This window comes from Mya arenaria, chromosome 4 (assembly GCF_026914265.1).
Source record: "Mya arenaria isolate MELC-2E11 chromosome 4, ASM2691426v1".
Taxonomy (NCBI): Eukaryota; Metazoa; Mollusca; class Bivalvia; order Myida; family Myidae; genus Mya; species Mya arenaria.
Window position 1 is genome coordinate 67966722 of NC_069125.1, and position 20558 is coordinate 67987279.

Sequence of the window (20558 nt, forward strand, 5' to 3'; positions counted from 1 at the left end):
GACAGACATGACCGGCAAATTTTGATCCGGTCCGACAATTTCTGAACAAAAATCGGTCCGACTGTCCGGCTATTTTTTATTCCCGGTAACCCGGTTTTAGCATGAGGGCCTTAGAAACACGTTACACAAATTTTCATTGGTCGCTTTCAGCCCAGTGCCCGTAGAAGAACCAATCGGTGCGCATGTTACATACTGTCAGTCATTTGCGCATCAAAAATGGCTTCTCTAATATTTGAAGAATGTTAGTTAAATAAAGAGAAAATTATCAATCGATGAATGCTCTGAAAGGAAAATGAATATGAAACGAAATGTCATGAAAGAATTATTTGCGAAATGGCAAAGAAATAGGAAATGACTGGTTATTGACAAAGAAAAGCAACTAATAACCTGCGATGATGATGGTGAAACTCAAACCTCCAGAAACAGAAAGTTATGGACACTTTGCTGGTAGGCAATTATTACTTCTATCTTAAAAAATAGCTCTACCTTTATAAATCTAAAAAAAAATATATCCTGTACAACAAAAACTTAATCCATAATAAGGTATAAAAGTGTAATCTAAATTTACCACTGTAATATAATATTTGGCATGTTGTGAAAGGCATTTTATTTGTGATTTATTTTTTATTTTATTGATAAAAGTTTATTTGTTCATCCACTGTCCATGATAAATTTTGTACTTTTAGGCAGAGTCTAGATGTGCCTGCATATAATCGAACAGACTACATCAGAACCATTGGCATCACAGGAGGTTGTCACCCTGTCCAACACAGAAAAAGTCCTTACATCAGGCTCTTGAAATGGAGATTTAACACTCTCTGTGACAAACAGGACTTAAACCCCGATATTGATGAGGAGTGTTTTGAATATCAAGATGAACTTTTGAATTTTAACAGTGATGATTTTCATAAGAGACATACTATAAAGCCTTTATAAAGAAATAAGCTGCTATTGATGAATAAAGCAATGTTATTACTCCGTTTTTTGTTCCTTTTGTTTCGGTCTGACAGATTTCCTTTCGGTCTGACAGATTTTTATGTCTTGTCAGACCGAATGTCTGCCACTTTTTTTCAACTTTCTGGAAGTCTGGCTTTCATGGGATTGCGTTTGGGGTCCCTAAAGTCAGGTTCAAGGTCACTATTACTAAAATTAGAAAAAAGGTTGAAACTGAATAACTTGAGAAGGGGTTGATATATCTTGACCCAACTTGGTATAAAGAAAGAGTATATGGATTCCTTTTATCGGATTGCATTTGGGGTCCCTAGGGTCAAGGTCACTGTTACCAAAAATAGAAAAACAGTTGAAGCTGAATAACTTCAGTCAAGGTCCACATATCTTCACCAAACTTAGTATAAAGGAAGAGTTTATGGATACCTTTCATGTGATTGCGTTTGGTGTCCCTATGGTCAAGGTCACTGTTACTAAAAATAGAAAAACAGACACAGGCTGAAGTTCTTCTGTCAATCATTAAAACCTGGTTTTGTCTCATTGCCGTGTTTTTTGTTTATTCAATACAGGAGACAAAAGGGTAATAAAATACACCCAAAAATGCACCATTTTGAACCAGAAATTGTTGAAATTTTCTTGGGGGGGGGGGGGGAGAACCCCCAAACCACCCTCCCAATACTTTAAACCAAATAAATTTAGGTTCTGAGGGAATGACGTAAGTCAAAAGTTAACACCCCTAACTTGGCCCTCTAACGTCAAATCCTGGATCCGCCCCTACATTTACAAAGCCCTATCACTAGTGTAATGTGAATAAATAATGGGATTTTCATGTTGTGCCTAGTTAGCAACACAATCAAATTTAGATTGCACTTTCCTTCAAGAAGAATTCAAATTAAAATCAGCTTACATACTAAAGGATGTCTGGCGTTTAGGGGATGGATGTCTCATGGGTTGCTTACAAGCTCCAGACAATTTAAAGCTTGATTTCATTTTGCCAAGTTTGGATGCACGCTAATTCCATTAGCTAAAATCGATACTCATCTCTGGCTTTAAGGCACAACTCTCCTGTAATACCAATAAGAAGATTTCTTTTCAGTGATGACATTTTTGGAGTGTAATTAAGCTTGTCTGTAAACTGCTCCCCAAGCGAGGCTTCCTTATGATTAAATCTTTGTCACAGATAAATGTCTACACAAGTTTACTCAAATAAATCTGCAGCAGAATTATAATTGAAAACTTAAACATAAGCATACATTTTGTTTAATTCATCTTATTTAAAAAATAAATATTTATTAGACTTTTATTCTTTTGAAAAGTTATGTATACCAGGGTTATTAACAGTCGCAACATTTACTTAAATTTTGCTCCTTATAACAGTGAAGAAATACAAATAGCATCTTTAGTATGTATTAAACTATTCATAGATAGATAGATATGTGAAGGATTGGTCATTTAAATGAGTTCCTGTTACACTGTATTGACGTTTTTAACAAATGATCTTCAACAGATTAAGGCTCAAACTTGAATAGGTAGTGGTAGAAAAGCAGTGAAAAAATCCCTAAGTCATTTTTATAGATAAATCTGTTAAAGTCAACATGTAATGCTGTTTGTCCAGGTACATGATTGTCACAATTTTCCACTGTTATTATTGGTTTAACCATTTTTGAATTTTAAAATCATTGCTTCCTATTATTATTGCATTATTATTCATGAGAATTAGTTACTGCTTTACTCTTAGAGTACTTTATGTTGATAGATCTCAATTCCCAAATTTTATTATACCCCGCCGAATCGAAGGTTTCGGGAGGGGGAAATTGTTTTGGCGTTGTCCGTCCGTCATTCCATCTGTCCATCCTTCCGTCCGGTACCATATCTTGGTAGGCATTGATCAGAAAATGTTTAAACCTGGTAAGAATGTTCCCCTTGATCAAATCTCGACCACTTGTAAAAGTGGGTCACATTGGGTAAATAAAAAAGGTCACTAGGTAAAATCTTAGAAAAATCTTTGGAATATGCTAGAGGCACTATATGTGGTCAAATATTCATGATACTTAATCAGAATGTTTTCCTTGATATACTCTTGGTCGTAAATAAAACTGGGTCACATATGATCAAAAATTAGGTCACTAGGTCAAATCTTAGAAAAATCTTGTCCAGAACCATATCATGGTAATGATTGGTCAAGTTCTGTTCATAATTGGTCATGATGTACCCCTTGATGAAATATAGATCATTTAAAAAAGTGGGTCACATGGGGTCAAAAACTAGGTCAGTTGGTCAAATCTTAGAAAAATCTTAGGAACATACAAGAGGCATTATTCATAGTCAAATATTCATAAAACTTAATCAGAATGTTTTCCTTGATGTTATTTTCTTGGACTTATTTTAAACTGGGTCACATATGATCGAAAATTAGGTCACTAGGTCAAATCTTAAGATTTTTTTGTCCGGATTGGTTGGATTATGTTCAAACTTGGTCATGATGTACCCCTTGATGAAATATGGATCGCTTGTAAAAGTGGGGCACAAGGGGTCAAAAATTAGGTCATTAGGTCAAATCTTAAAAAAATCTTTGGAACACATTAGAGGCAATATGTATGGTCTAATATTCAAGAAACTTGATCAGAATGTTTTCCTTGATGAACTCTTGGACATGTTTTAAACTGGGTCACATTTGATAAAAAATTAGGTCACTAGGTCAAGTCTTTCAAAAATCTTTTCCGAAACTATTCTATGGTGGTGATTGGTCGGATTTTGTTCAAACATGGTCAGAATGTTTTCTTGGGTTAAATTTCGACTGTGTTTTAAAAGTGGGTCATTTGGGTCAAAAACTAGGTCACTAGATCATATCTTACAGAAATCTTGGGAACACTCTAGAGGCAATACATCTGCTCTAATTTCCATGAAACTAAATGAGAATGCCTCGATGAAATCTTGGAATAGTTTGAAACTAGTAGGTCATGTGGGGTAAAAAATGAGGTCACTGAGTCAATCTATTTTTTGCAATATATGTGGACCAATCTTCATGAAACTTGATCAGAATGTTTGCCTTGATCAGGGTTCCTGCTGGCGATGGCCATTGTCGCCATTTGCGACAAAATGGCAAAAATGGTGACAACTTTTGAAATCTGGCAAATTTATGGAGACAACGTTATTTTTTTTGTAAATATTTCTTAAAATGGCGTAAGCAGAGCCCATGCTGCCTGCATTGATAATCTATTCTGTCACTGTCATAAATCAAGCGCATCTGTTGGTGCGACAACAAATCTTATAATTAGGGCAAGCAGTCACGGTCCAGTCAACACCTCGCTAATAATTGCGGAATTTTATTGCTTTCACGGATTAACAATGCCACCCTTTAACTTGTATGTCTCTTATTAGCAAACAATTTTAAGATTTAGCTCAACAGCTTTGTTGTTGCGTAATTAACGGGTTAGTTTTAAAAATGCAATTTTAGGTTGTCGGAAAGACATGTGATATGCAAATTTCGTAATGACATTTAAGCGCTAAAAATAGATTTGCTTTCAGTTTTGTCGCAATTTGTAATTGCTTTAAATGCAGCAATTTAGCTGTTTGAAAAGTGTTAAAAAGATTAATAGAAGTCATTTGGTATGCTTACAAATAAATAGAACTACATCCCATTTGATATTAGGCTTCCAATAACTTGGCTGGAGTAAAGCTTAGACACTATTTTATTCGGACAGTATGGCCTTAGTTTGACAATGTAAATTGCTTTTAAGTTTCTATTTATTTTAAGTTTATCTCATAATTTCATAATTGTATTCTTTAATTCTTTGACACTTTTGTATGCAGGCATTCGACTGAAATCAACATATTGATGTATATGTCGCATTTTTGGCAATATTTCTTTCTTCTTTTTTTTATATACTTGTACATAAATTTTGTCAATAGAATAACAATTTCTCATATCTTGTACAACAATATTATATTATGTTCTGCACGACAATGTGCTAATCAAATGCAATTTAAGGCTCTTAAAATGCTTAAAACCCATGAGCTTCAGGGGGCTTCACCCCCTCTGAACCCCCACAAGGGCGCTGCCCCGGACCCGTAAGGGAGCCTCTCGCAGCCCCCTTAACTCCTTAAAGTGGCGACAACTTTTTAGAACCCAGGGGAAACCCTGCTTGATGAAATCTTAGATTAGTTTGAAACTGGGTAACATGGAGTCATAAACTAGGTTTCTTGGTCAATTCTAAATGCTAAATTATATACAACATATTTTTTATTTCAAACAGTTGCAATCAAACTCATATAATTATATATTTCACTAACAATTGATTTCCATTCCTTGACCTTAGCCCAGTCAGGCGGGGGATATCAATACAACGAATTTGCTTGTTGAACTATTTATTTGGGTAAAGAGTTATGGAACGGTTTTCACCCTATCCTTTTCTGAAGCAATCCACTACACTCATGAAGACCAGTTTTGATAGAAAACTTATATTATTTTAAATGCATACACAATTTTAAAATTTGGCAGTTGAGTAGTATCACTTCAATTAAACTCATTCCTTAAAATTTTCTGTCAAATTCATAAAGCTTTCACAGCCCTAAATAATGTAACATTTCCTCCTTTTGTACCCAGTCTGTCCTACGCAGAAACCTGCCCTTTTTTAAAACCCTAATTGAACTATTCTAACATGTAATGCATTGATGTTTCCAGGGGTATAAGCAGCACAGTACGGAAATGTTTAGAGAAAGGGACTAGTAATGAGTACGCAGTAAAGATCATCGACATCAGTGGTGAGAAGACTGACAGCTACCAGGCGGAGCTGACAAAACGTGACACTGTGCGCGAGATCAACATTCTCCGCATGTGCTCCAGTCATCCACAGATCAGTATGTGTCATTTAACTCAGATTAGAAGATAGTATCAAATAACCAAATGCTCATATGATTAGCACTATCTTAAATATTGAAGAGGTGTAGAAATGCACTTCAGCATTTTATATGTTAGAAGTCATTCCCTGTATTACATTTATATCAAAAGCAGATGATAGCAGAGATTTCATTGTGTGATTCTCTTCGAGGTAATTTTAACCAGAAATCTAAAAGTAACAGACATTCTAGATCTTACACTTGTACAATTTTTTTTATATATTATTACATGACTTCCCATATTATTGCTGGTCATTAATGTTTTGTTATTTGACAGGGCTACAGTCATCGAAATTAGACTTTTGGATGAACAAGCCCGAATTCTTATACTATTGCTTGGCGGCAAGCCCTGCTATATAAAACTCAGAATTTGAGCAAGCCCGGTTGACATTTTACCAGTGCAGGGCTTGTGGGCTTGTGCTAATTTCGACCACTGGGGCTAGTTAGGTAGTCAGTCAATAGTTTTCTTGGGGGTAAAAGCTTTTCATTTGGGTTATTTCGTATTCTTTCCTGATGCTTAATTAATTTACACATTTTAAAGTTACATTGATTTAATTATGTTTTCAATGAATTAATGAATATGTTTACAAATCATATTACTAGCCATGTTTTACAACTTTTATTCAATTTTATAGTAATATTTCTATCCGGTACGCTGTTTATCACATGTTTGTGATATTTCAAAAAGCGAAAACATTTTATTTTTATGCAATAAAAACAGTTATTGTAAGGCTTGTCTGTCATAGTAAAAAAAGTTTGTCCTGGTTGTGGAAAGATCAAATAAACCTTGCCATCAGCTACAGTGTCAGTTTCATGCAGAGCTATTTTCTTATCAAGGAAGTCATATCAAGTACTTGACTTGATTTACAAAGTAATTTTCTAGTGTCCATTTCTATTGTTAATGTCTAATGTGTCATATTTCAAATAAGAGATATGAGTGCAGAATTATGACAGCCTAGCAAGGATGTATCACATTAGAAATGATTTAACATCTTAACCTGTCATCAACAGAAATAATAGATATATGATACTTCATGAAGTAATATGGCATTATAGATTTTTATATGTCTTTCTACAAAAAGATATACAGTTAAATAATCTGACACCATTTACATGACGTTTTGTGATAGAGCATGGTTTTGCCATTATCTGGCAACACTGGCAACACTAATAATGCTGTCACAAAAGGGTGGAATAAACACAGCATTTAGTTTAATGTGTTGGAAAATCCCTGAAGAGACTGCTTGTCATGCATCCAGATTACTCATTATTATCACCATTTTATGTTTCTCCGTTTCAGTTGAACTCCACGATGCGTTTGAAACTCCAACCTTTATATTTCTAGTCTTTGAGCTGTAAGTAAACATTATATATTTAAAAAACAAAGCAATAGTGAGCTATTGTGATTTGATTATGTCCAGCTTCCGCTTTGGCAATTTTTTGTATGATACACAGGAATGTTCCTTGGGTGGTTCACTCAAAATTATTCAAAGAAATGAAATCCATGGCAACCCAAAGGGAAAACTATAGACTTATACAAGAACACGGTCAAAAGAGTAAAAGAAGACTAATTATTAATAATTATATTATTCAATTACTGGTATTATTGAATTTTTTATAACTTAAGTTTGATACGTAATCCTTTATACGCTATTCTGGTTCCTCACTTCTTCATCAATTAATGGTGCAGCACTAGGTAAAGAACACTGATACGATAATCGAGGGAATCAAAAAAAATTCATCTATGGCTTTATGTTTAATACCATTGCTTTCATAGTAAATTTGAGTAGCTGCAAAACTAGCTTACCTGTTATCAATTTTACCTGATTTTGTTTGTGAACATATTAGGGCAAGTTATTTTTGTGCAGGATGAGTAGATTTTTAGAGTCACTTGTCCAGCAGAGATATATAGGGAAACCTTTCGAAATACTCTTGTCCCATATAGCTTGAACCAGACCCTTGATATTTTGAATGTAGCATCATATAGTAGTCCACTATCAAGTTTGTTTAAAACGAGATCCTGGTGTCAAAGCTGGCCTGCCCCAGGGGTCACAAGTTTCCTAAAGACTTACATAAGAAAAAATCTTGTCTGAAAGAACTAGACTCAGATAATTGATATTTGGTGTGTAGCATCATATAATGGCTATCTACCAAGTTTGTTCAAAATACGCCCTTCGGTCAAAACAGGCCCCGCCCCAAGGGTGACAAGATTTCAATAGACTTATATAGGGAATCTTTGAAAATCAACTTGTCTGAAACCCCTAGGCGCAGACCCTTGATATGTTGTATGTAGCATCATAAAGTGGTTGTCTACAAAGCTGTAAAAATTTTGCACCTGGAATCAAAACTGGCCCGGCCCCGGGGGTCACAAGTTTTCTAAAGAAACCATTGAAAATCTTCTTGTCTCTAACCACAAGGCCTAGACCTTTGATATTTGTTATATAGCATCATATGATGGCCCTCTACCAATGTTATTCAAATTATGCTTCTTGGATTAAAAGCGTGCCCCATCCCTTTGGCTTGATTTTTGTTTTTATTTTGAATCTACAGCAATAAAATTTGTGTACAGTTTTGAAAACAAATACTGCTGTTGTCCTTGGATAACCTTGACTGTTATTTTTTACCTTTTGACCTTTCTTTTTATAAAGCTACAGCAATAAAATTTGTGTACAGTTTTGAAAACAAATACTACTGTTGTCCTTGGATAACCTTGACTGTTATTTTTTACCTTTTGACCTTTCTTTTTATAAAGCTACAGCAATGAAATTTGGACCATGTGTACCGTTTGAAATAAAAAATCAATGGCGTCCCTAGATGACCATGACTGTGACCCTTTGATATACTTTCTTATTTTTGAGACTACAGCAGTAAATTTTTGAACATGTGTAAAGTTTTGAAAGCAATTATCAATGTTGTGCTTGGATGACCTTGACTGTGACCTTTTGACCTACTTTTTGAAGCTTCAGCAATAAAATTTGGACCATGTTTACAGTTTTGCAGACCAATATCAATGTTGTCCAAGGATGACCTTGACCGTGACTGTTGAAGCTATTTTCTTATTTCTTATTTTATGACATTTAACAATAGTTGATCATAGTTTAATAAACTTTAATCCCTAGTTGAATTGCAATAAACGAACAAACTCATTCATTCTCATAAAAAAACAAAGGTTTTAACCTTTACTTATGTGAGCAATTAAGGGCCACCATGGCCCTTTTCTTTTAGAAAACAATAGCAAAGGTTTTTATGAAGACTTTTTAGGTAATCTGAGCTTATGCAAAGTTTGGTTGCAAAATCAGAGATGATTACAAAGCCTTCGTTTTCTGTATAAAAGTATTATACAATGCAGTTTTAAAGTAACTATTCCCTCAAAATAATACTGTTGAAGAGGTTTTAAAATTTTGATATTCATGTAGACATTTTTCTTTCTAAAAAATTAATAGATATTGAATAAAACAATTACAGGGAATATTACTTTTGTATATAAGTCATCCAAAACCATGATTGGAAGGAGAGTTTTCATATAAACTCTTATACGGTACCGGTAGGCGGTAGTATTATTTTGATGTCAAAAATTTGGTCTAATAGAAAACTGACAAAATCTTATGTTTATCCAAACTTGTGTGTAATTCACCATGTTTTGATAAAGAAAATGCACTGGTAATTGATTTATTGCTTGATCGTTATCCAAAATTATGCTTTAATTTCTATGTCAGATTTTGATGTATTGACAGACCAGTCTGCTGTGATTATATGCAATTCACAAATATGCTTACAACGCCAATCAAATGCTTATAACATCAGCTAGTTACACTAATCAAATATTTCTAGACTTTCATTGAATCCTAGTTGTAATGTCTGGTGTATTTTTAAAGGAAGAATAATTAAAATGTATTGGAATGTGTTAAAAAACAGCTTCTGACAGAGTTTAATGGGATTCTAGAACCTGCTTTTATATTGTATGTGTGTATTTTCATAAAAATAATTCACTTTCTCGTCTCTCTGCTTCAGACCATTTCTTGTTGCAGCTTATAAGAATACAAAATGGCTGTCATATAATTATAAACCTGTAAGGAAATAATTAGCCTGGTGTAGGGCTCTACCCAATGACCGTCAGTTAATTAGTTAGGTGGTGTGCCAACATTATGAGCTACTATCCCAAACTGGAACAATGCCTTGCCATTTCAATTATCAGGATAAAAAATACACTTATCATGCATATTCTACGGTTATCAATACAACAAAGAATAGTGCTAGCAATTTCTGACTACCACTTTACATACTTTTTTTTATTTATCATTTTGATCAGATTACCTAATTTTGTACTTTTTCCAGACTCTATAGATCTAGTTGATTCTGAATCGGTGAATGTCACAAGGGGGCTATTTGTCTTGGTCAGTGAGAGATGGTCCGTCACATGGGTTAAACTAGATCGAACCCAGACCATGTTATTAATTACATCGGCTAACTCGCCAGTTAATGTTTCCTGTTTTGGTGAGAGCTACATATAGTCTGTCCCTTTCTAGGGCCTGAATTATTTAGCCTTGCTCTCCTACAATCGATATCATGTAAACAAAATGGCATTATCTATATATTAAAATAAGTAATTATCTTGGTGTGAGAACATAGAAATAAGATGAATGCTGATTTCTGACTAAAGTCTGGCCAGCATATCTGATTTTTCACAGAAAATCAATCAAAATTGTATTCAAACCAGACCATGATAATATGATCGACTCACTCGCCGGTTATTATAGATTGGTAATAAAATTGTCTAAGCAAGCGCAATGGTAGTCATTTCGTTTCGCACAAATTCTCCCATAATTATATGTCTGTATAAGTTATAAGTCTGTATAAAGTGTACAGGTATTCCCTTATAGACACTAGAGCCTGGGTCTTTTCATTGGTATGACATTAGATATGCCCAAATGATGCGTACCAATGTGACTGAAAACTTAAAAAAAAATCTGTTAAATTCTTTGTCAAACACAGTTATGGCTGAATGTTTTGAAAAGGTAATCATATGATATGATCTTTGAAAAGAGGGATCCCACTTGATTTTAAATTACTTGTAATGTGAAACCTTCACTGGCTACCTGTGAGGGCATTATGTTTAAAAAATTTGTCATTGTGTTCCGTATTGTGCAGGAAACAGCTCCATCTTATTTGAGGTCTTTGTTAAACCGTGTTCAGGGAAAATACAGACTAAGATCTTCTGATGACAATCAATTTATTGTTTCAAGAACCAGAACCAGTATTGCTGACATATCACTTGCTGTGGTTGGGCCAAAATGGTGGAATGCTCTTCCTAGAGACATAAAACACATCAAAAGTGAACCCTACTTTTAGAAAGGAACTGAAAACTTTGTTTGGACTGTTTTATAATTAAAGAGTCTACCAGATTTTATGTGTAAATGACTGTATATAGCCTTGTGTAAAATAGCGCATTAACTGTGTGAAGCACAATAAAATATTGAACAATACTTTTTGCGCTATACAAATGTTTTTGTATTTGTATTTGTAAAGATATTAACCAGTAGATGTATGATTGCAGGTGTCGACAAGGGGAGCTGTTTGATTACCTGACCCAGGTGGTCACTCTCTCTGAGAAACGAACAAGGTAACATATACCACTATATAGGGAAGTTGGATAATCTTCCTTATTCAGCTCATCACTTTTGTTGGCTTTGTTTAGGTAATGCGTTGGGTCATGCAAATTTTGATATTGGCCATAACTTGAATTGGTGAATTACTGTAATTTGGTACACATGTTCACAATGACATGTGGCATATGAGTAAAAGGTTCCTTAACTCAAGCTTAAATAATCTTGAGTTGTGCCCCTTTAAAACTTGAAAAACAGACGTCAGTGCTTTTGTGAACTAAGTGCACACAAAATTTTACATTAATCAATTTTATTAGGCTAAGATGTAGTTAAATGTTATATTGAGGAAACATTTGGTAAAATATGAAATAAGGACCCGGCCTTGTCTTCTTTAACATGATCATGGTTCCTGTAACTTGCTATGCAAACGATTTCTTTATAACTTGAGGGGGAATAAATTAGATTTTGTCTTGGTTTTATATTTCATTCTTGGAATATTAGGATGTAGCAGACCCTATCAGACATTAATTTGCAACTTTGATGAGAATTCATTTTATTTCAGGTTATTTATGAAGCAACTGCTCACAGCTGTAGCATTTCTTCACAACAAAAATATTGTCCATAGAGATTTGAAGGTAACAGTCACATTTCATTTTAAGGTGTCAGATAACTATGCTTTATTGAACATGTCAGCATCCATTCATTGGTATAGCATGAAAGGGTTTCAGCCATTGATATTCCAACATGCTTTTGTTATACATGTATATATTATGGGGGTATTGTAAAGCAATATTTTGACATTAATGGAAGGTGACGCACACATGAAACAACATGACATTTATAATTTTAGTCTTTTCTGCACTATGTTATAGTTATTGTTTAATTTTGCTTTACTAAACTATTAATTTGGCATAAGATGGGCGCAGCCCACCTGCTTTGTAAATTTAGTTAAGCAAAAATTTATAATAAATTACTTTGTGCATGCCTCTCTATAGTAGCCTAGGGAGCTTCTTAAATACACTCATTAAATAATACCAATTAGTGACTGAATGGAAATTTAGCTTTTGTTTTCATCTGAGGCTTTCTAAAATGATAACATGTGAATTCTACTAGTAATCCCGTTGGCAGAGACATGAACGTAAACACTTATGTCCAATAATGCACACTCATACCCTTGATGTTTTAGGTATGAATGTTAAAGTCCAATAATGCACACTCATACCATTGGATGTTTTAGGTATGAATGTTAAAGTGTATCATGTTTATATTGTATTCCAGCCTGAAAACATTCTCCTAGATGACTCGCTCAACTTGAAGGTATCTGACTTTGGTTTTGCAACAGTTCTTGGACCAAATGAGGAGCTCACTGGTTAGTCTGGTTGACATTTGTGTTGTATTTTACATGACAAACTCAGAACTTCAGAAAATTATTTCCATAGTTATCTATCTTAAAACAGATTTCATGTAGACTTTTTGATATAAAGTTTTTAGTCACTGACCACCTCTTGGTATTTCTTTTGTAGTTGAAGAGAAAGATGATGTACTTTTCAGATCTAATTCATTGCATTCCTGTTTTATAACTGTTACTGAAATATAAGTAATATTGTCAATATTATTTTTAGAGCTGTGTGGCACACCTGGCTACCTCGCTCCGGAGGTGTTGGCAGTGTCAATGTATGATAATGTTCCTGGATACCGCCATGAGGTAGACATGTGGGCGTGTGGGGTGATCATGTACACACTCCTGTGTGGAGCCCCACCTTTCTGGCACCGCAAACAGATGCAGATGCTCCGTATGATAATGCAGGGCAACTACAAATTTGGCAGCCCTGAATGGGATGATGTCAGTCAGGCAGCTAAAGATCTGGTAACTTATAATCATGCATTTAAAGCTTGTTTGTTGTTTAAAGATGAAAAGTCATGGTACTGTCACAGAGTTTGTGTCATTGTTGATATCCGCAGTGTAAAATTTATATTTTGTAAAAACTTTAAAGAAATCCAGCTTAGTAAGCCATATTATTATGACAATAGGCACCTGTATTTCAAGTTTTATTTATTTTTTTGATGACTGACAAAACAAATGCTTTGATCTGTCATTCAGACACCCTTAATTTCGTCAAACAACATGTCCAAAAACCTGTTACTTAAAGTTTTTATGACAAGCCACGTAGCGTTATAAGCCTAATTAGGTATGTTGCAGCAGTTATAAAGGGTGCAGTGATATCGACCCTTCAAGCCAATTAGTAAGGTGTAAATCTTTGTCCTTCAATTTGATCCAGACAGCACAAATTGTGAAGGAATGTATCTGCTGCATTGAGTTTGTGGAGATTAAATGAATAATATTGTACTTCAAAACCAGTTGTTTAATGAGAACAGAATACCAGTCTGAGGAAAACGACCAGGCTATTGGATACAATTTTTATATATAATTAAGGGATTTTTATATCAGGCTGTCTGGCTTTTCAGCAAAATCAGGTAGTCTGAAACATTTAATGAGTCTCGGACTAACTGACTCTTGTTTATTTCATATTCTGTAAAAGTCTGAAACATGACGTTGAATTGCACTGTTGAAGAACAAAAGAGAGGGGAAACAAATTCCCACCCTGGTGTCCCTGACATCCTTTCGAAAGGAACTTCTAGGGAAATGTTGATTCTAACATTTGTAGAAAACATATTAATCTATGATGCCTTTTTATTATGTTAAATGTTTGGTGAAATTTGAAAATGTAGGTTCATAAAGTCAAAGATAAAACAAATCAATTAGATACTTCTTTAAATGGTTGATAATAGTATTTGCACCATACTAAATACATGAATATGACTTACATGCATGTATAACCAATGCATGTGGACCATTGCAGATATCTAATCTGCTGGTAGTTGATCCACGGAAACGACTGACGGCTAACGATGCCCTCCAGCACACTTTCTTCAAGAGGGACGAGGTAATGTTGTTATGATTCTTCCTAACTTTTAAAGAATCAAAGTATTTTGTTTTCAAGAAAAAAGATTGAAGTATTCCCATTGAGGTATCGCCACAAATTTTATGTGATTATGATAAGCATCATTTGAGTAACCTTTGTTTTTGTCCAATACTTAAAAAAATCAAGATGTTGACGAACAACTTGTTATTTGTGACAATATGCATGTGAGCTTGGCATGTAGTTCTCGCTTGATAATTGTTGAAAAACACAGGCATTGCCTGTGATACTCTCTTTAAATGGTTATTTAGTGTTATGGTCTTGACTGTTATTCTTGTAAATAAAATAATTATGTAACTGTTCAGAACTTAATCTCTGATATATAAGATTTACAGATTTTATTATCAGTTGATCGATTTTCTTTTGCAGCTACCTTCACGCAGAAAGTTTCTTGCAAAGAGACATTTTAAGGTAACATTCTTGTCAACTTCAGAAACAAATATCTGTAATCACATGCAATTATATTCCTGAATTTGTTAAGAATTGCAATATCACTGTTAATCAGCATGATTTAGATTGAGAAGAAATTTTCACTGTTTGCACAAAAAGCAAGGCAGATAGCAGTGATCAGAATAGGAAATACACATGTATTGGAATAAAAATTGAGAATTGATACGGTATTTTTACAGGCCCTGGTGTATGTAGTGAACTTTTACCACAGACTCAAGTTCTTTTACAACAACCCACCCCCAGTTTCTGTACAACTGATGAAAGTCAATCCATATAGTGTGAAAATGTGTAGGAAACTCTTGGATGGCTGTGCGTTCCGGATGTACGGCCACTGGGTAAAGAAAGCAGACAATCAGAACAGGGCCGCGCTCTTTGAGCATGTTACCCGCGATGAATGGCAGAATCTCTTCCCCAGATGATCAACGCAGTCTACCTAGCAAACATAATCCTACATGTATATTATAGTTAGGGTTTTAAAATTGATAACAAGGTTAAACATAAGAGAGGTTGCAAGATGTTACATGTATATGTACTTGTAGGTGTAGTTAAGTGTCCTACAGGCTCAATGATACTAGCATAAATTACTTTCTATGTGTTGTTGTTTTTGTTATTTCTCTTGGGTTTCAATATTACATGATCCTACTCAAATGTATGTGGCATACATCCCAAACTTAAATATGGGTTGATTCAGTCACTTACATGGTTTAAACTTGTACATTTTATACACTCCTGGATGATGTCCTTCTAAAATAGTTGATATAGGTACATGTAGCATTTTGCAACTTTATTATCTGAGAGACTTTTACTGGGACTCTTAAGTGTCCATGATATGTAAGCACTGTAGGATTACCCCAGCAACCTAGTCTGCAAGATTTAGTAAGACACGACTAGAAAACATGTATATATTGTGATCGGAGACTTAATTGAACATAGGATTATTGACATTTGAATTAGCTGTAATTGTGTCCCCTACCAACCACTTTCCCATGCTAACGCTATCCTGGTAGTTGATTAACTTTATGTGCATTTAGCTTGTGATACAGTTGTTTTATTCAGTTGGTTTGAGTTAGTTGTTTTATTTTAGAAAAAAACACTTTTATAGTTAAATGATGTAGTTTGTTGTATATGTAATTGCTTATTTGTTAGTTTTAAAGTGCTCCTGGAGAAGTGAGTAAATGGTATTCATGTAAAAAGATATGAACAATTTGACTTTTAACGTTGTTCCTTTTTTCCGTACTTGAAGATGTTTGCTTATTTAACTGAAATGAATACATTGAATTTTCTATTGATAAAAATATTTTAAGTCTAGGAAGAATTAAAATCAAGAAAAAAGACAACAGGTGTTTTGTATGTAATTGGCAATTATTTTATTTAAACATAAATGTAAGCTTAATAATGTCTTTCCAGCTACATTTGAAAAATAAGTATGCTCCAGGATGGATAGCTGTTATAAATTAAATCTTAGAACTTACTTGTGTCTCCTTGAGGTTAAAAAGAACATTGTTAAGTTGCTATAGTGACTTGTCTTCTTCAATTAGTCTCATTCTCATGTTAGGAATAATATCGGAAGTGTAGCAGACTCAAGGACATAGCGGGTCTGTTAACAGAACAACATTTACATAGCTTTATTGTTAACACTAGCAGACATTTTATTTTATTGCCATTGAAAAAATGAAGAAGAAATTGAGCATGTCATTAGTTCTGCCTTGTGTTAAACTAAAAACTGTTTTTAAAATATTGTTATTAAGCAGAAGCTACCCTGAGTTTCCTTATAGTTAATTAATAGTTGCAAGCTTATACATACTTTTACAACCAATTAATTCATTTCAGGTGTTTATAGTTTCCATGCCTGTTAATTTGTTGTTGTTGTTTTCAAAGATTACTGTCAATATGAATACAATAGATAGTATTGGTCAAATGTATCATGGCCATGCACACTGTAATGACATTGTATATGTTCTTGTTGAAATATTTAAGGTACAGAGATCTAGGATTTTTTTAAATGCTTTTAAAATTGTTGGATTGTTGAATATTCAGTTCTTTAAATGAACACTACTTCTTCATAATCTACCTTACCGGGTATACATTGAGTGAAAACTTAATTGAAAAATGACCACAGAAAGTAATAATATACACTCTTTTCTATATCATATTGCAAAAAGGCACAATTTTAATACACACAACACCTCAACAGACAAGAAAATGCCAATGGCAGGTTGTCTTAAGTCTTTATGAGAAACATAAATCATGTATATTAGGTGATCAAAATAAGAAGAGGATGCATGGCTGTGGTGATGTTTAGAGCCAGCTATCTACAGTTTGTCTGATGTAACCTGTTGTATATGATCACTAAGTCTTGACCATTCCTTTAATGTTTCTGCAGCATGTTAACATGTGAATACTTGCCGATCATGTGTCATCATTATGTTTACTTGAATCAGTTACATGTGATAATACGTTCATGAATTGAACTATTTGTAATTATTATTATTGCACATTTAAAGAACCCTTTTGACCCTGCTGAAATATGTCTCCCATCTTTATTCAAGACCAGGCTTTTGTTAAAGATGGATGGCCAGATTTGATAAATAAACAGGAAGCATTTTAATTTTTTTAGTTTGACTTAACAAAAAATACGGATGGCTTTCCTACTCGTCGGTGGATGTATACACCGGGTAAGTTTTTTTTGGCATATTGAGATATTTATCAAAATATCATCTTGATTTACTTAGGAAATGTTGGTCAAAGTCTTCATGCACATAGGGATTTTTAGTCTTATCTCAAAAAATGTTAATTCATATGACTCGAGTCTTTACACAGCAGTTCAGGGCCATACGATAGTTAATAGATGTCTCTCTTTTATCCTAAATCAGTATTGACTTAGAAAGTTTAGTTTATCTTATTTGGCACATATTCATTTACTCAAAACAAGTTATAGCCCAATTTTGACATTCACATATTTTATCAATAATGCATGCTATTCAGTTATTTATCTTATAGACATAGCGTCGTATAGTCTAGCGTGCAGCAACTGATTTCAATATGATATAAATCTTGCCTATTTCCACCAGGTTACAACTTAAAATTTGCATTCTTCCCCCCCCCCCCCCTTTATATTTAAGTATGAATAGATTTATATAGCTAAAAGGAAAAAAGAAAATGCCTATTATGCTCAAGATTCTGTACAACCATATACACTGCACCTTTTACCCAGAAATATATTGGCAAGTGTGGTTTCAATTCCTGCATACTCTTAATTCAAACAATGAAATAAAAACTCTTATATCAAAGCTATCAATATCCGAGTGGCCAGCCAGGCTTTAACTCTCCAAGTTAATGTTTCCTAGTTTCTCTACCCTTTTTAAACTTAAAACCTGAGAAATTGTAAGCAGGTTTCTTACATTCATAATTCAATTATTACCTTTCTTTTGAAAACCATATTTGAACATGTAATACAACAATGTAATATACAGGGCCAAGCCCAGAAGCTAGGCACACATTACCAATGGAGTTTTATGTGTTTATTGTCGAATATTTTACATTTGTTTTTTTAAGTATATATCAGTAAAAGCATGCTGTAATAACAGAGTTTTACCCATATTTTGTAATGAATTCCTTAACATACAATGAGTGCTACGTTTGTTACATTTTATGTCAATGTCTTCGACCTTTTAGTATTATCAATATCATGAAACTACTATATTCTTAAAACAAACTGGGATACTTAAATTTATTTAAAAAATGACGTCTAGTGGTAAAAAATGTTTTTTGTTCTCTAAAAGTACATTCTAGTGGTAAGAAATTGGTTAATTTTCTTAAAGTATAATGATTGTGGCTGACCTGTAAATACTTTCAGTGCTTAAAAACATTTACATTCAAAAAAACAACAACAATATGTGGCCACAAATAAGCAATTCTGGAATGTAGTTACAAATAAGGAAAATTACAGGTTCCTTAAAATGCGTTTTTGTAGAACATCTTGCTTCATCTGCTGGTACATATTTGTGTTTTATAACTGTAATCTTAATATTTTCAACATCAACATTTTTTTGCATATTAACTCCGAATCCAGCTAGTTTGCGATCTGTGATAGATGTATACAAATGACATGTGTATAGCGGGTCAATTTCAGGCTGAATTTGCTTGTAGGTTGTGCACTGTCATGTAAATACCTTCTAAGTAGGTCAAACAAGTTAATAATAAGTATGGGGAAGTCAGCAATCTTACACTTCCCAAGAATCTTTCATAGATATATACTAAAGTGCTTTTACAACGACTGTTTCTGATTTAAATATATTTACACAGTTAACAACAAAAGAAACATAATTGGAGTATGCCAGCAAACTCAGATTAAATAACTTGTTTTACTTATGGTAAATTATTTTAAACATGCATATTTCTTGCTGATTATTTGTTACCTGATAGTACTCTTACATTCAGAGATATCTATGTGTGCTTACTAAGTATTCTAAAATATTGGATACTTAATAGCGTATCAAACACTGTTGGAGACAGACTGTAAATATATTTTACTGATTTTACCGAGTTTTAAGACACTTTTTATTGTTGCCCATAGCATGCAATCTGCTTTTGTTGTTTTTGCCGAAATAAAATGAAGAAGTTAATCTTGTGTTTGTAAGTGTTTCGGTCGTCAGTTATGATATATACTCAGCAAGAAGTTGTTCGTCGCCCACCGTGAATCCTCAGGAATAACTCTCCAACTACTAGTAGCTTCAATTTTTTGGACATTGGTAAGTCTCAATATGTTAATCCAAAACTAGAATATCCAAGTACTAAATATCTCTGTATTCCTGAACTTTGGTAAGTCTCGATGTGTTCATCAAAATGTATTTTCCAAATACTTGTAGCATTATATTCCCGAACTTTGTTAACTGTCAATGTTTTCATCCAAACATGTATTTTCAAAATACCAATGTCGTTCTATTCCTGAACTAAGGTAACTCATTTTTAATATCCAATAATGCATACCCGTTCTAATAATGGATTTTGGTAATTGTCAATTTGTTCATCCAGAAATGCATCTTCCAAATACTAGTAGTGTTCTATTCCTTAACTTGAGTAAGTGTCAATGTGTTCATCCAGAAATGCATCTTCCAAATACTAGTAGTGTTCTATTCCTGAACTTGAGTAAGTGTCGTTTTGTTCATCCAGAAATGCATCTTCCAAATACTAGTAGTGTTCTATTCCTGATCTTGAGTAAGTGTCAATGTGTTCATCTATAAATGCATCCACCAAATACTAGTAGTGTTCTATTCTTGAACTTGAGTAAGTGTCAATTTGTTCATCCAGAAATGTACCTTCCAAATACTAGAAGTGTTCTTTTCCTGAACTTTGGTAAGTGTCAATTTGTTCATCCAGAAATGCATCTTCCAAATACTAGTAGTGTTCTATTCCTGAACTTGAGTAATTGTCAATTTGTTTATCTATAAATGCATCCTCCAAATAATAGTAGTGTTCTTTTCCTGAACTTTGGTAATTCTCAATTTAATCATCCTCAAATGCTTTCTCCAAATACTAGTTGCGTTCAATTCCTGGACTCTTGGTTATTGTTAATGTGTTCATCCATGCATCCTCCAAATACTAGTAGTGTTCTTTTTCTGAACTTTGGTAGTTCTCAATTTTATAATTCTAAAATACTTTCTCCAAATACCAGTGG

At 33.7% G+C, this 20558-nt stretch overlaps 1 protein-coding gene across 1 annotated transcript in view; it reads left to right on the plus strand.

Moving 5' to 3' along the window:
• LOC128231550 (phosphorylase b kinase gamma catalytic chain, skeletal muscle/heart isoform-like) overlaps positions 1-19506 on the plus strand; it is a 30173-nt gene extending 10667 nt beyond the window's left edge. The window contains exons 3-11 of the mRNA XM_052944543.1: positions 5633-5808; positions 7148-7202; positions 11402-11467; positions 12013-12085; positions 12729-12819; positions 13073-13317; positions 14312-14395; positions 14801-14842; positions 15061-19506. Coding sequence (XP_052800503.1) covers positions 5633-5808; positions 7148-7202; positions 11402-11467; positions 12013-12085; positions 12729-12819; positions 13073-13317; positions 14312-14395; positions 14801-14842; positions 15061-15300 — 1072 coding nt within the window. The 3' untranslated portion in view covers positions 15301-19506. The remainder of the gene's footprint in view (positions 1-5632; positions 5809-7147; positions 7203-11401; positions 11468-12012; positions 12086-12728; positions 12820-13072; positions 13318-14311; positions 14396-14800; positions 14843-15060) is intronic.
• Positions 19507-20558: the final 1052 nt, after the last annotated feature.